The sequence below is a fragment of the Podarcis filfolensis genome (genome assembly GCF_964270895.1).
Source record: "Podarcis filfolensis genome assembly, chromosome: 3".
Classification (NCBI taxonomy): Eukaryota; Metazoa; Chordata; class Lepidosauria; order Squamata; family Lacertidae; genus Podarcis; species Podarcis filfolensis.
Window position 1 is genome coordinate 92,098,807 of NC_139606.1, and position 16,578 is coordinate 92,115,384.

A 16,578-nucleotide genomic window follows, 5' to 3' on the forward strand; every position below is an offset into this window, starting at 1 on the left:
CACACTGGCTCTCACAGGATGTTTTCTAAACAGGACTGTCATCTAACAGGATGGCAACACTGAGGGGGATTATAAAGTCCTGATGTTCTGTTTGTGGTGCTTCCCACAGGTTAACTACCGCGGCCGTCTGGAGAAATTAGTCAGGTTGAGAAATCCATGGGGTGAAGTGGAGTGGACTGGGGCCTGGAGTGATAAGTACGGTATATTATTATCAGTATATATCAGTATTCACTGTTGCTATCTGTATGCAAATGATATGCAATTGATTCTGTTTCCCCCATTTGCGTTATGCATCCTTTGCACTGAATGGGGTAGAATAATGTAAATGCAATGTTACTTGTCTGGTTTTGCCACAGCAGACAGTGAGATGAATAATGTATTTTGGGGCAGAAGATGAACTGCAGCAGAATGGAAACAGCGCTGGTTGAGACAAACACAGGATGGGATGGAAAGCAATGCTTTCTTACATCCTTAGTCCTGGGTCATCTTCAGATTGTCACACCCCCACCCCACCCCCAATGCTTGTATAGTAACTCCTGAAATGCCATTTATTCATCTACATCAGTTATGGGGAATCTGTGGTTGTCCAGATCTTGCTGGATTCAAACCCCCATCAGTCCCAGACATCATGGCTAGTTCTGCTGGATGATAGGAGTTTTGGTCTGGAGGGCCACACGTTCCCTGTCCTTGATTTATTTATTTTTTGAATATGTAGCCCACCCTTCTCCAAGGAGTTCAGGAGATAATCCCATGTTAGTTCCATAGCAGCTCCATGAGGTAAATTAGAATGAGATATGGTGGTTGATCCAAAGTCACTCAGAGGGCTTCAAGGCAGGGAATTAAAACCCAAGTCTTCTTAGCACAATTACCACACACTAGCTGAATACTGCCCTCCACCTATAAGATTCACACATTCTATAAGCATTTGTAGTGTGGGCATCTGACTGGGAAGATGTTCGTGTTGATTTTTTGAACGTTGCCCTGGAAATGAGTTGAAAAAAAAGGAGCCATCAATCTCTTTTACATTGTCACTGGTTCTGCTGTATAACATATGAAGTTCCTCTAAAATTACATCTGGCAAAGTTAATATATCAAATGACAGCCGAAAGGAAGAAAGTAATATTAATAACTTAGGAGGGCTATCTATTAACTCACACCCATGGCTTTTCATGCCTGGATAGTAGAGCAGAAACATATAGGAAAAAGAGTATTTCTAAGAGGATTCTTAAGCCCGGCTGAACATGGGGCTGAGCTAAACACAACGGCTAACTGCATCTTTGCATTTTACGCGCATACTGAAATCATAGCTGTCAACTTTTCCCTTTTCTTGCGAGGAATCCTATTTGGAATAAGGGAATTTCCCTTAAAAAAAGGGGAAAGTTGACAGCTATGACTGAAATAAATGTAAGCACCAGGTAAAGGGTGGGGGGTGGGGGCTGATAATTATCAGGATTATTGGAAGAGTTTAACCCTTGCAGTGATCCCAATGAAAATTGTTCCCCTGGAGCCACTTGTGTTGAGATGTCACCCTATTTTGTATTCTAAAAAATCTGCACATTAAATGCAGTTCTATACATGTGCAATTCTATGTATGTATACTCAGAAGTTAGCCCCATTGAATTCAATAGGGCTTTCTTCCTGGTAGGCATATACAGTATAGGATTGCACTCTTAACACCATATGCTTATTTATTTGAATGACTGATTGATTGATTTGTATACTGCTCTTGCTCCCGTCATCCATTGTTATAAAATATTTCATACCACCATTAAAAATCTAAACACAAACTTCCAGAGCTACAGTCTTAACATTTCCATCTGTTGGGTCCCTGGGGACTTAACTCCCAAAGGCCTGGGCAGATCAATAGGTCTTTAACTGGCATCTAAAGGCCAGCAGTGAGCAGGAGAAGACTTATTTCCCCAGGGAGAGAGTTCCAGAGGTCAGCTCCCCTGGCGAAGAAACAGTTCCTACTCTGAAACAGAATTAACTGTACGTTAAACCATCTCTGGAAGTTTATTTTTATTATTTACAGAAATTTAAAATGTTTTCATTTGAGAGGCATGTGATCAGGATCTCCCTAGAGCAGTGGAGATTCCAAGAATATTTCTTTTCTTTTCAGCAGAGCATTCCTTGTATCCCCAGAGTAAATAAGGAATTGTTTCTGCTTTATCCCCAACTCCAGATTTAATTTACTACTGTATCTCATGAATAATGCCATATCAGTAGTTAAATAATCACATAAAAAACAGCCAAACAGCAGGCACATAAACAAGGATTAGATTTCAGGTATTAAACTCACATCAAAAAGGGCTCAGTTTTAAAAATAAATCGTACAATAAAAATGATTTAAGTCAGAAATTATAAAACGTTTAACACTTCTTTTCTATCACTTTATGTGACTTTTAATCCAGCAGTGTGGAACCTGTGGGTCTCTAGATGTTGTGAGATTCTAACTCCCATCAGCTCCAGCCAGCATGGTCGATGGCGAGGACCGATGGGAGTTGTAGCCAGTGTTTTTTTCCTGGCAGTCTTCTTTCTTCTTTGGCGATCACTTGTAGCCGAGTAAGATTGTCTTCCATAAACACAGTTTTAACAGTGAGTCAGTAAGTGACTGTGAAGGCCGATTCTGTATCCATACGTGCTTCCACAGTGGGGACATAGGTTTCTGCGCAGGAGTTGATCACGATGTGGATTTGCCAAGCATGCCTTCCTCTTAGCGTGTTTCTCCCTTTTGTCCTGAGTTCGAGTGTCTTCAAAGCCCATAACACCTTTGGTAAAAGTTGTTCTCCACTTGGAGCGCTCTCAGGCCAGTGTTTCCCAGTTGTTGGTATTTATACTACATTTTATTTATATCTGCCTTGAGAGAGTCTTTAAACCTCTTTTGTTGACCACCGGCATTACGCTTTCCATTTTCTGGCAGTACTCACTGGAACGCAGTACTGGCACCCTCCCCCCTCTCCCGCAGCTGTGATGGGCCCTGTCCAGCCTTCACATGGCTGCAACAGGGCCTGTCTGGCCTTCTCGCAGCCATGGCAGCCCTCCCAGCCTCCTCTGGTTGCGTGACGTCATGCGTGCGCACCCCCGCCTCCGAGTTGAGCAGAACCGAGCGCCTATAGTGGTGGCACCCTTGAGGTCCCTCAGGGCTCAGAGATAGGAATGTGTCCATACACATATGCAACTATTTCATGCTTAATTTGTAGTGGCAAAATGTTTGGTTTGTAATGCTCTCCTATCCCTGCAGTGCTCCACAATGGAATTATATTGACCCCAAGCAGAAAGCAGCTCTGGATAAACAGGCAGATGATGGTGAATTTTGGTAAGAACCTTTCAATCAATAGCAGAACGTAGATAAACATGCTGCAGTGCATGGGTGACACTAGACGTGGTGTTAAATGCATCACTTTGGCTGTGTCATTTGCCTTCTAAATGCTAACAGCGGATGAAGGAAGGCCAGATTTTTGTCAGGACTTTGGCACATAAGGAGAGAGGTTTTCATGTTTTCCCTCCTTGCATAGTCCTGATGAAAATCTCCCCCTTGCAATAATAATTTATAATAATAATAATTTATTATTTATCCCCTGCCCATCTGGCTGGGCTTCCCCAGCCACTCTGGGCGGCTTCCAACAAAATATTAAAATACCGTAATACATCAATGATGCCTTGCGGCTACAATTGGTTAATAGCAGTTGTGGTGGTGAAGATTTTTGTTGGACTTGCATTGGGGGGAGAAAGGGTTGAACACCCACAACACACTCCTGGCAAAAAACCTCATAGGAGCATAAGAAGCTGAGTCAGACAACTGCAGCTTAGCGGTAAAATAAAAACACTCTGCATGTGTTCAGAGACTGCTATGCAGCATCTTCCTTCCCTGGCAGCAGAAATATATGTATGGAGTAGACCAGGCTATTAGGCTGCTGTTCTTTACAGTCATTTGGCAGTGCAGTTGGCTCTTCTCTGTCATGACAACTGTTGGTAAGAGAGGGATTTTTATCATTTATTGCCCTGAGATCCCCAGCAACTGGCCCTTGAAATGCAATGTGGGAAGCGGTTCCCAGTGTGGGAATGGCAAGTCCTAGACTCTAATTTGGTATGAGCTAAGGATAGCATGACTGACTGGACGCAAGAAGACTAATCACTGAGAATTTGTAGGCCTTCCATTATTGATGGGGATTCCTAGAAGTTTCAGAGCTTTGTAACGCCAAATCATTCCCTCGTGCTATTGCTGCCTGCCGTCTCGGTAGAAGATAAATCAATGGCAAGTGGATAATGGCTTTCTTTCAGACTCACTAAGCACTCTCGTATGCTCTGCTCCTATGGCAGGATGTCCTTCTCAGATTTTCAAAGGAACTTCACAAGGCTCGAGATCTGCAACTTGACTCCTGACACCCTGACAAGCAACCATGTGCGCAAATGGGGTATGACTTTGTTCAACGGAAACTGGAGACGGGGCTCCACAGCCGGTGGGTGCCAAAATTACCCAGGTAATGTCACCGTGGAGAAGCCAATCACTAGCCATAGCTATTGTTGACAGGGGAAGCTTTTGTACTGGAGGACTGCCTGTAAAATATTTCAGTGGTCTCACTATTTGAGCCAATGGGGGCAATTGTAGATCAGGCTCTTTCCCAAGTGCCTGTTGGAAGTGCAACAGCAGGGATCGTTCAGTTTGCAACTTAAGAGTTATTTCTGTTGTTGGTGAGTCAGCTAACCGAGGTGACGGTGGTGGAGGAGGTGTCGCGTAGCAACCAGGCAGATTGGCATGATCTCTAGTGAGGTAGCACCTGCTGTGTAGTTCTGAGGGAGTTTTCCTCTGTATGTTTAGTTGTATGTCTCCCTGCTATGTACAAGGCCTGATGGGAGAAAGACAAAAGCTCTCTGATCTTGTCATCTCAAATTATACACTGTTTTCGTTCAGTTTCCCTCAGCAAAATGCTGTCAGGGTTTCTTGCATTGTGGCGGATATAGGTTAGATTCAAACTGAGTTGTGATGCATGATGCGCACATTTCCATCTGGTCAAAGTACAAGAGGTGGGACATTGCTGCTGTGCCGTCCTACATTCTGTGGCAGTGTGGCTGTTTGCGAAGATTGGGATGGAGCATGGCAGAGCATCTGCAAGGGTGGGGGCTGCACCCAGGTGGTGGCAGGCACACCTGTACCTGCCACTGCTGACTTCCTGCTCCCCACTGCTCACTGCCGCTCTGCTCCACTCCATCCTAGTCCTGCTGAGATCCAATATTGCTGCTGCTGGGAAAACAGCACGGCAGGCACATCAAAATTCAAGTGTTAAACTCTGCTTTGCAGTGTTCATGTTAGTATTTTCATTGCTTTTCATTTTTGTTTTCATACATTACTGTTGTGTGTGTGTGTGTGTGTGTGTGTGTGTGTGTTTTTAAGTTCTAGTTATACATCTCATTCATTTTTCAGTATGGCACTGAAACTGTGATAAAAAGGACCAAACTGCAATATTTACCATAAAATTGCATATATTAATAGTCTAGAAATAACTGTTTTGTTTTTATGTGTCGAATGCTAAATTAATTCCTAAACCCATTGCTGTTTGGGGCTCCAGCCTGAATATGTAATTAAAACGAATAGCAGTATGGCGTGCGTTAATTAAGCATTTAAAAAAGTGTCTTCAAGTGGGAAAACATTTTTCTGCAGAATTAAAAAAACACGTGATTTTACTTGTAAGAGCCATTCCTTGGTAGGTTCAGAGCTGTAATCTGGGTATAATAATGAAAGCATTCAAACTCAAACATTACAGATCACGAGCAGTTGTTTGAATAGAAGTGATGCCACATTTCACTGTGGGCTGGTGTCAGTGGAATGCCGCTTTGAAATGGTTTGGGAAAGAGCTGAAGAGAAGAGAAAAATATCAGCATGTTATAAAATCTCTCTTAACTGGGAAATTAATGGCTTCAGACATACTCAGACACCAACCATAACACAAACATGCCATTGTGGGCCTTAGGATCACCCCCCCCACTTCACATTATTTTGAAGCTGCTTTTTCTCCTTTCATTTTTGGAAACAAAACATCTTTTTCTGTTTTGTCTAAATGCAGGAAATGATTTGTGCAGACCATAGTTAAGAAACTGGGATACCCTGGTTTGATACCCTGTTTCGTTACCTAACAATGGTTTGCACAAACCACAATCTTCTCCATGTGGACAAGACAGGAAACGGGTTTGTTTTAAACTGTGAGTGAAGGTTTCACCTTTCTTCCCCTCATATGTGAAGAAGGGAAGGCTGCACAATCCCAAGCCCCACCACGGTGTGTTTTCTTATCACAACAAGGTTATGGTTTGCTGTTATGTCTGAATGCAGTCTGTTCTCGTTATATCACAGGGTATGTGTCATTCCGAGTTTTTGGGTCACCAATCAAACCCAGTCATTTCTCAGTCTCAGTTGTTTCTAGAGACGCTGAGGTTTTAGAGAAGAAAGTGAGAAAGAAAGGTGGCCACCTTAAAAAGTGGGAGTGAAAGAGACCCAGGATGCAATTTTGGGATAATTTTATTGATAGGATACATCTTTCTTAATATTTTGGTCTAAGATATGGGGAAGGGCCGTAACTCATTAGAATTAAGCTTAGTACCTTTTAAGTCATTGTGTACTTAAAAGTAGTGTAGAGCCATGCAAAAGCATCAATGTAATGGCCTGAATATACTTGCAACTGAATAACTCATAACTGGGTTTTTTAATTTTAAAATATTCATTTTCAAGCCAAACCTGAGAGTTGTATCTTATATGAAATGGCCCAGTAACAGTCTCCCGAGGATAAATGACGGGTTTGTGTTAATGACTGCAGTCTCTTTGAGCTGGTCACTGCTCCCCCGAGGGAATGTCTCTTAGTAGCTTGATTCATTATAACTGCAATAAATATATAGCATACTTGGGCAGGGGTGGCGAAGGAAGCATAGAATATATAAATACAATGGGAAAGCCAGGCTGGAAGCCAAAGTACAGTTCATTCTTAAGGACAATTTCCTGCAGCTCAACCTGGTTGCATTAGCAGCAAAGAAACCCCTCTCTCGTTTCTCTGGTGATTCTTACATATATTTCTACCTTTGCCTTTACAGCAACATACTGGACCAACCCCCAGTTTAAAATTAGGCTGGATGAGCCAGATGACGACCACACAGGAAGTGGGAGTGAACCATGTTGCAGCATCCTGGTGGGCTTGATGCAGAAGAACCGTAGGAGGCAGAAGAGGATGGGGGAAGGGCTGCTCAGTATTGGCTACTCCCTTTATCAGGTATATTACTCATTGCTCCTTGATACTTTCTGCCCCGCTCCACTTTCCATCAACCTCAAACAGCATGGCCTGTGACTAGGTGAATGGGAGATGGAGTCCATCAACAGCTGGTGTGCCATCAGTTCTCCACACCTGCCTGAGTGCCGATCAATAACAGCATTGCTTCTCTCTGTGCATTTATTCTGTGGTGCCACAAAATAGCGCTGGAACACATGCTGTGCTCAAACAAGGTTCCAGATTCAACCCACAGTAGCTGGTTGGAAATACTGCTCCTGGTCTGAATAAATAGCATCCAGCTAGCTGGATAGATGCCTTGCCATAAAGCAGCTTTCTGCATTCAGCAAGATTCTTCAGAGTTCCGTCCTGAAAGCTCAGCTGTGAAATACCTTGAAAAGGCTCAAATCTTGTGAATGCAAAGCCAAAGCAGGCTGATGTACATGAATCCATCCCTGGTGGGGGAGACTAGTGCAGTGCACAACCAGATTGTATAACAAAAATTCTCTTAAGATGCTCTGAAATTGGCATTGGCCTCGGATTACCAAACCAGGCAAAAATGATTGAATGTTCAAGTTGGAGCAGAGATATTGCTGAGAAAAGTTCATCTTTGGCTGAGTGTGCAGGAAAGGATGGTCACCAGGCATAACAGACCAGCTGTTCAAATCCATTAAATATTCTTTTGGTTGACTTTTCATTCAGCTGCTTGTGAGAAATATAGAGCCACCATCTTTCATCAGGCCTTTATGTCTCTTCCCCTTTATATGTCTCTTGCAGGTGCCAAAAGAGGTATACAAACTGTGCTGGAAATATGCATCCTCCAAAATAAAAAGATCATCTACTGCTTCTTGAAGGCTGATGTGCCCCAAACTGACAATTGCCCTGCTGACATATGAGGGACATTTGGTTTCTAAGGGTGTATGCTGACAATTTTTGGAAGGAAGGAAAGAAAACTTTTAACTTAAGGGCTTATTTGCGGGGAAAGTGGTCCTAAGATGGCAGTTCAGAGGTGTTTAATGTGCTTTTCATCTCCTATTACATTGTTTCTTTGAAAGGAGGCTTTCCTGAATGTCAGATTTGTTGGTTCAGCACAGCACACCTCAAGCATGTGTGGACTGACCACGGGGGAGGGTTATATGTAACCCAAATAATTGCTCATAAATGATATATTTATTTAAGTTTGCTGGGTGTGGGGCAGGGGGGGAAAAGAACACTAAAGTTTAAAAACAAATAAATCGTGTGGTACAGAAATGGGGATTGGGAGAGAATTTCCACATTTTATCAGAATATTAGAAGCCAAGGTCGCCCAATTAAATTGACTTGTCCTAGATTCAGGATGGATAAAAGAAGTACTTCCTACAACACACTAATGATGCTTAACTGCTACAAGTGATGGCTATGAGTTTAGACCAGGCATAGGCTGGGACTACAGATCTTTTGGGACTACAAATCCCATCATCCCTGACCACTGGTCCTGTTAGCTAGGGATGATGGGAGTTGTAGTCCCAAAACACCTGGAGGGCTGAGTTTGCCTATGCCTGGTTTAGACAAAGAAAAGAAAAAATGAGGAGGCCTATCAGTGGTTATTAACCATAGTGGTTGAATAGAACCTCCCCCCGCCATTTTCCCTAAGTCAGTATACCTCCAGATACCAGTTGCTGGAGGCAAACCCCCCCCCTCGCAGAGGGCTATTGCTTTTATTTTCTGTGCTTATGGGCTTCTTGAAGGCATCTGGTTGGCCACTGTCAGAAACAGGATGGTAGGCTAGGTAGACATTTGGTCTGGTCCAGCAAGGAACTTTTTTCGGAGTGGTGGTTGTATAAAACCATGCATGCCACGCTGCTGCTGCTGCTGCTACTGCTGTGTCCATGTGTGTGTGTGTGTGTGTGTGTGTGTGTGTTTAGAAGTAGTAGTGCTTCCCCACACTTCCAGTTTGCTACTCTATTGCGCAAACCACATTGCAGGAAGAGAAGCTTAGAGTTAAGTGAGCAAGTTATGGGAAAGGTGACAGCCTCCTGCTGGAACCCAGACGCTCTAAACAAATTAAGCTGTTGCTTTCCACAACAATGCATATTGTAAAGATATTCTAGGCTATAATTCTGCATCAGACCAGCATGGGAAGTTGCACCTGATTCCAGTTGCTAATGTATGAGTGTGTTTGCTGTTTGACATTTCTAGTTAAGAGATATGTGCTATCAGTAGACAATGGAGTACACCCTGTTTCAAACAAACTCCACCTTGCCTTAATGAGTCATATTTTGAAATGCAAGCTCACGCTGCAAAGGCACTGTTTAAACATTTATTGTTTTGCTTTTGTGCTTTTGTTCAATTTAAGGCACCCAATTTCCTCTTATAACTCATGCAGAGCTTTGGAACAGATTTGTATTATCAGTTATAATATAAAGATGCTTGTGTGTTGCAAGCTCGGATAGTAGATTAGCATTTGGTGGAAGGTGCAGAAGAAAATGAGCTGTGGAAAAGCTGCTTTCTTGAGATTTATACAGGCTGAAGGTACGTCTACACTCTGTGGAAAGCACCTCATGTTTTTGATAAACTTAATATGCTAACTCATCAGTTTGTAGGGAAAATGTAGGAAGAAGATTACGGAGATGGCAAGGGGATAGCAAGAGACTGGTGAAGCAGAGATTAAATCTCATTTAGAGAGCAACTGTGTGCCACATGCTAGTTATGGCTGTCTCAAAACAGCAGACCCAGTTATTTGAAACACTTAACTTAGGCTGTGTGCACACCATAAATGAAAAGTGTATTTAAAGCACATAGCTTCCTTCAAAGAATCCTGGGTGTAGTTTAACCCTCATAGAGCTACAATTCCCAGCACCCACAACAAACAACAGTTCCCAGGATTATTTGGGGGAAGCCACATGCTGTAAAGGGACGCGGGTGGCGCTGTGGGTTAAACCACAGAGCCTAGGACTTGCCGATTGGAAGGTCGGCGGTTCGAATCCCTGCAACGGGGTGAGCTCCCGTTGTTCGGTCCCTGCTCCTGCCAACCTAGCACTTTGAAAGCACCTCAAAGTGCAAGTAGATAAATAGGTACCGCTCCAGCGGGAAGGTAAACAGCATTTCCGTGTGCTGCTCTGGTTCACCAGAAGTGGCTTAGTCATGCTGGCCACATGACCCGGAAGCTGTATGCCGGCTCCCTCGGCAATAAAGTGAGATGAGCGCCGCAACCCCAGAGTCGGTCACGACTGGACCTAATGGTCAGGGGTCCCTTTACCTTTGCCTTTACATGCTGTAAATGCCCTGCTGGATCACATCAGAGACTTATCTAGTTCAGTATCCTGTTCTCACAATGGCCAGCCAGATGCCTATGGGAAGCCCATAAGCAGGACATGAACACAGCAGCAGCATCTTCCTTGTGTTCCCTGGTAACTGGCATTATGAGCCCTAAATACCTCTAGAACTTGAGGCAATATATAGTCATCCCAGTTAGTGGCCATTGATAGACTTCTCCTCCACTAATTTGTCTAATTTATTGGTTTGTTTTAGTGTTTGTTTTATGCATTTTGTGTTCTCATTTAGTATTATGTTGCAAACCACCCTGTAATTTTTGGATGAAGGGTGGTATATAAAATTTAATAATAACATAAACAAATAACAAATGAATAATCCTGTTTTGCTGTTGGCGTCCATCACAACATCCTAGCAGGTGAACCTTGGTGGCCAGCAAGGAATATGTGCAGGACAAAGTTGAGAGGAGACCCAGTATGTTGACTGGGGAAAGGTTACCTGGTTTATGCTCCCACTTGGATGGAATTGTTTCTTGTGTCCTATGTCTTGCTAGCTGTTTTATCCTGATTTTTCATTCTCACTGTTCTCACTAGCTGGGAAATCAAACCGATGTTCATCTAAGCAGAGATTTCTTCTTGACGAACCGACCTGTCGCTCGCACCGACACATATGTCAACTTGCGTGAAGTCTCAAACCGCTTCCACCTAGCTCAGGGAGAATACCTCATTGTACCTTCTACATTTGAGCCTTTCAAAGATGGAGACTTCTGCCTTAGAGTCTTCACAGAGAAAGAGGCTAAAGCTCAGTATGTATCTTTTACCCCGATGTGCTAAAAGGCATTTTCCCTTTGCACTCAGTGCATCAAAGCTGTGGTTTGGTCAGGTGTCTAATCAGGCTTATACCTCATGACCCCCCTTTTTTTGCTCTCTAAGTTCTCATTAGGGAGTAATGACTATTCAACCATGTTCCATTATGCCTCTGCTGGCATAGTGACTGAAGTGATATAATAAAAGACAAATGAAAAGATAGTTGGGATGGATCTTGGAGTCTGGTGAAGAAAACATTCAACTTATATGCATAGACATTTTGTTTGTTTGTTTGTTTGTTTGCTACCCTTGACCATAAAGTCCAGGGTGGATTACAGCATTAAACACCACATTAAAAACAGTTTAAAACAACTTGCAATCATAACAACAAACAGGTTACAAGAAAAGTGGTGGTGGTGAGAACACCTCCACTCACCGATTTCCCCATTCCTTTTTAAATCCCCTTTCCTTCACCAGAACCTATTTAGCATGTTTTTCTTTGGACAACAATCAAATATACATGTTTTTCTTTGGACAACAATCAAATATACAATTAGTTTGAACATGTTCCTTTTATGGACCAGGGTGGAAGTTAAGTCCATGTCAGATGGAAACAGCAAAAGCAAGTGTACACAATTTGGTTCTGGAGTATTAAGGTGAATGAACCATTTTGTCCCTAGTAGATAAAGGATCTTGCATGGTTACCTTAAGGCTGGGATAGCCAGTGCGGTCCCCTTCAGATATTATTAGAATTCCATGAGTCTGTGTCTAATGATAATGGGTGATGGGAGTTGTAGTCCAGCAATGTCTGGAGGGTGCTATGTGGGCTAGCCTTCATCTGCTCCCATACAGACAATCTCAGGCTTTAAGGTCTGCCTCAGGCCCGCCACTCTCTATACCTTCATCTTGGATCATCAGGCAAGTAAGCATGAGTGTCAGGGCCTTCTCAGTGGTGGTACTGCACCTCTGGAGTAACCTTCTACTGGAGATGCATCGGAATTTCTCTTTACTGTCATTTCAGAGAGACACCAAAAACATTTCTGTTTCAACAGGGATTTAATGTTTGATCGTGTTACTGTTTTAAACTGTTCTTAAAAAAACCCCCCAAAACTATTGTTAGATTGTTATCATTTTAAGTTGTGGCGTTTTAAAGCTTATATCTTTGTAGTTTGATTTTACTTAATTGTATTGGGTTGCAATTTATTTTAATGGGCCCACTCTAAGCATGACTAAACCAAGATTCAGCACATTGAAATTTTTGATGTAAGCTATTTCTGAGTGTTTGTTTCTATGATAAGAAGAACAGGATATTTAATTATATTCTTCTTCTTATTTTTTCCTCACAGGGAAATGGGTGATACTGTGGCTGCAAATCCATATGAGGTAAGCAAATCAAGTGGGGTCAAATTCACAGATTCAGCTTTGGGATACAGTATCTTATTACTGCAAAAGCTGAGGACCTCTTTCTTGTAGCCCAGAAAGTGTTGTACGCAAAAGAAAATAGTGCTTTCTTTGCATCCATAAGGCTTAATTCACTGACTTCTTTGCACAACTCGTTTCTGGAGAAGCAAAACTCTGCACCATAAAGCCTAAGATCAATCACAATGTTTGACAAACGTAGCAGAGATGACAGACTTCCGCTTAGCAAAAGCAACCTTTTAAGTTTCTGCGCTTACTGAGCCAGCTTCTCAGGTTTCTGTTCCTTTCAGAGCTTATTTTGACTCAGGAGCCCTTTGGAGGAAGCCTCAGACCTCGGTGTAAAATGTAACATTATTCATGATTTCTTTTAGCCTCATGTTGCAGGCAAGGACATAGACAGCGAGTTCAAGAGCCTGTTTCAAAAACTTTCTGGGGAGGTAAGAGGGTTTCTGTGCTATGATAAATATTCAGAATTAGGTAAATGCTTCAAAGACTTCCCAGTGCATTGGTTGCTTCTTTTTACTAGCACAATTGGCAGTAGACTCCTGGAAAGCCACTTTTCTTCTTCTCAGTCTTTTTTATTCCTGCACCATGTTCCCCATCGCTAGATGGGGGAACTGACAGAGAGGAAACTGGTCCTTTAAGCTCACCCCTCCCCAGGAACGAGGTGGGGCCTGAGAGAGGTGTTCTGGGCTGAGAAGCACAAAAGGTCACTTGGAGCTCTCTCAGGTCCTGAAGTATGATCTTATCTGTCCCCTGGCAACTTAATATGCTCCTGCTCAAGAACAGGACAATGAAGAAACAGCGCCTTGTAGACCCCAGTTGCTTTCTTTTTAACCTATTCTACATATCTATGTGCTGCAGAGGAAAATCGGGATGCGGGTCTTTTGGGGCCGTGCTCCTGCACAAGTCATGTGATTCACGGAAGCACGTGACCCTCCCAAAAAACCCCACATGTCTTTCAGAGCCGTGCTCTTGTGGCACCCAGGTGACTTCCACAATAGCAGGGTGCCCCAAAAAAGGAATCTTTTGGGGCTGCGCTCTTTCAGGAGCCAAAACAGGACATCTTGGAATCCAGGCAAAAGGCAGAGGACCTTTTCGGTAGTGGCACCTGCCCTGTGGAATGTCCTCCCAACAAATGTCAAGGAAATAAACAACTATTTGACTTTTAGAAGACATCTGAAGGCAGCCCTGTTTAGGGAAGTTTTTAATGTTCAATGTTTTATTGTGTTTTTAATATCCTGTTGAAAGCCACCCCGAGTGGCTGGGGATGCCCAGGGTATAAGTTGCTTATAAAATTATTATTATTATTATTCCAGGATGTCCCACTTAAAGTAGGCCAGTTGATAGACATGATTCTAAACACTGCCCTCCAAATCCAGTAGCTGTAATGTGCTTATAGGACATCACTGTGGATACCAATCTACAGTAAGCCAGGGCCTTGACCCATTTACTTCTAAGGGAGATAGAGCCCTTCACTGGAATGGGAGTGTGCTTATGGAGCTATTCTGACATTTGAAGAGAATAGGGTTACCAGCCCTATATACAAGGGATGCGGAACTTGTGGCTCTCCAGATGTTGCTAGATTCTGACCCCCATCAGCCCCAGACAGCATGGTCACTGGCCAAAGATGATGGGATTTGTAGTCCAGCAACATCCCTACTATATACTATGCACCAGCTTCATTGTGTAGTTACATTCCTTATCAACAGTGTGAGCATCCCTTTGTCTTCTTAGAGCTCTGTTTACTTCTTGTGGAACCCTTTGTCTGTGGCCTTTTATCATTAACTCACACACCCAACAGCTATCATCCACTAAAAATAAATTCTCTTGGGTTTTTGTTTGACATTAGATCTAGGATAGAGGCTAGGTTTAGCCAGAAGGTAAGTGTTTGGTTGCCACGGTTGTTAAATCTTGGATTTGACTCCTTTTCTGCAGAACAGTGAAATGACTGCTGATGAACTTCAGACTGTTCTGAACAGAGTTGTGTCAAAGAGTAAGTTGCAGTCACTGCTTCATAATTGTGGGGGGAGACTCAAATACACACTCAAATACGTATATCCAGAATTATATTCAAAACCAGTCTGAATAATTCCTAACCGTAGCTGCCATTATGCTTTTCTTAAATTGCTTGTTATTGCTGCAACTGATTGCTATACAACTTTCAGAATGATAGCTATATTATTTTGCATAATAAAGCCAGAAATACAAAAAAAATAATGCATATTTCTGCAGTTCCTCAGAGTATGCATGAGAATTTTGCATTTATTTAAGTTCATTTCTACTACGAATTCCAGGGTTGTAGTGTGGGTTTAGGTGAAGCATTGATCCAGCTTAGATTAGTTTGTGCATGTTTATATTTTCTTTTTGAAAATGTTTTAAATAAAGTTGTTGTTTTTTGGGGGGGCACCACAAAGAGAACTGATTTGCCACAGAATCAGCTCTTGCCTTGTAATCACATCTTTCTGCTGATGTTCTTGTGAAATAGCACTAGAATCTTCCCTCTGTGAGATGTTCAGCTGTCTTCAAAATGATCTAGCATATTTTTCCTTAACTGCAAAGGCTAACCATGCACAAAGATAACTCCCTAGTGTTTCCAGGGAATGCGGATAAATATTTGTCTAACATATTTTTTGCCTTTTTCATTGTATAGGAAGAGACATTAACAGTGATGGATTCAGCATAAACACCTGCAGGGAGATGATCAGCCTCTTAGATGTATCCTTTAAATGTCACTCTTCTCTACTGGATTTCCCTTGTGAACCTTTTGACTAGATAAGGCAGGGCTTAACGTGTCTCATTTTCCTGGCACATCTGTCTTCACTTGCTGTAGGCATAAAGTGCAGAGTGTCGATCTAAACAGCTTAGTATAGCAAGGTTATTAACCCTTTGTTTCTGGTTGCGTGCTTGGTTTCCCATTGTATTGTGTTCAAGTTCTGCTGGGATGTATGAGAATTTGTCAACGATCCCTGCCTGGATTTAGCCGTGGTTGTGTTGTTATGAACCACCTGGCTGCAATTCTAGTCCGATCATCAGATCATAGGTTGCTCTCCTTTTATACACAAGGAAGGTGTACAATGAGATTTGGAGAGCTGTGGGGAGAGTGGGCCAAACGGTTAACCGGCCCCTCCTATCCACATGGCTCGGCAAATATGGAGGAAATAAAAGCTGGAGGAACTGCCAATCTTCACAGCATGCCCTTTTCTCATAGGAGAGTAATTAACAATGCAAATGATTTAACATGCTAGAATGAATTTAATATAGCTGTGTAGCCAGGTGGCTGGCAGAGAGCCACAGGGAGGGCTGGTAGAGAAGACAAGCTGTAATCTAGAGGGATGAGCTGTGCTGCTTCAGCAGAAAGTCTGCATAGGGAAAAATAATGGTAGAACTGGACTCAGGTGCACCCCTAGGGCCTTCAGAACCGTGCACTTACAAAGAAGCTTTTGGTATCTCAGTCTCCACACCTACATGAAGGCTGAACTCCTCTGTTCTATTTTATTTGTCTTCTTCTCTGCTGGTCTACACATGCAGTTGATTGTGGGGAAAGAGAGTAAAGACAGGAGAATAGACTCAGCCCACTTCAAGTTGCAGATGGGAGAAAAGCAGTGCTCCTTTCCTTCCTCAGAACAAACAAACAAATGCCACAGAAACCTCCGAAATAGGGAACTGGCACAGCAGAGAGAGGGGCCTGTTCCAATCCATGTGGCAGCCTCTGCAATGCAAGACAAAAGTTAAGGTTTCAGGACACAGAACAAGGTGAGGCAAAGTGGGGTAAGGTCTAGGTCAGGCAGTGGCATGCAGTGAAATTTTTCATAGAGGAGCAGTTAGGGTCAGAGGTGCCAGCTTGCAAGGGC

General features: G+C 42.8%; 1 protein-coding gene across 2 annotated transcripts in view; it reads left to right on the plus strand.

The window, feature by feature from the left end:
- LOC310758543 (calpain-8-like) overlaps nt 1-16,578 on the plus strand; it is a 41,198-nt gene that overhangs the window by 10,961 nt on the left and 13,659 nt on the right. Inside the window, exons 7-16 of one of the 2 annotated variants that reach the window (XM_083605142.1) lie at nt 110-195; nt 3,242-3,316; nt 4,321-4,481; nt 7,078-7,253; nt 8,025-8,036; nt 11,093-11,304; nt 12,652-12,688; nt 13,096-13,161; nt 14,663-14,720; nt 15,378-15,442. In XM_083605142.1, coding sequence (XP_083461268.1) covers nt 110-195; nt 3,242-3,316; nt 4,321-4,481; nt 7,078-7,253; nt 8,025-8,036; nt 11,093-11,304; nt 12,652-12,688; nt 13,096-13,161; nt 14,663-14,720; nt 15,378-15,442 — 948 coding nt within the window. The remainder of the gene's footprint in view (nt 1-109; nt 196-3,241; nt 3,317-4,320; nt 4,482-7,077; nt 7,254-8,024; nt 8,037-11,092; nt 11,305-12,651; nt 12,689-13,095; nt 13,162-14,662; nt 14,721-15,377; nt 15,443-16,578) is intronic. The other variant, XM_083605143.1, reaches the window with a different exon arrangement.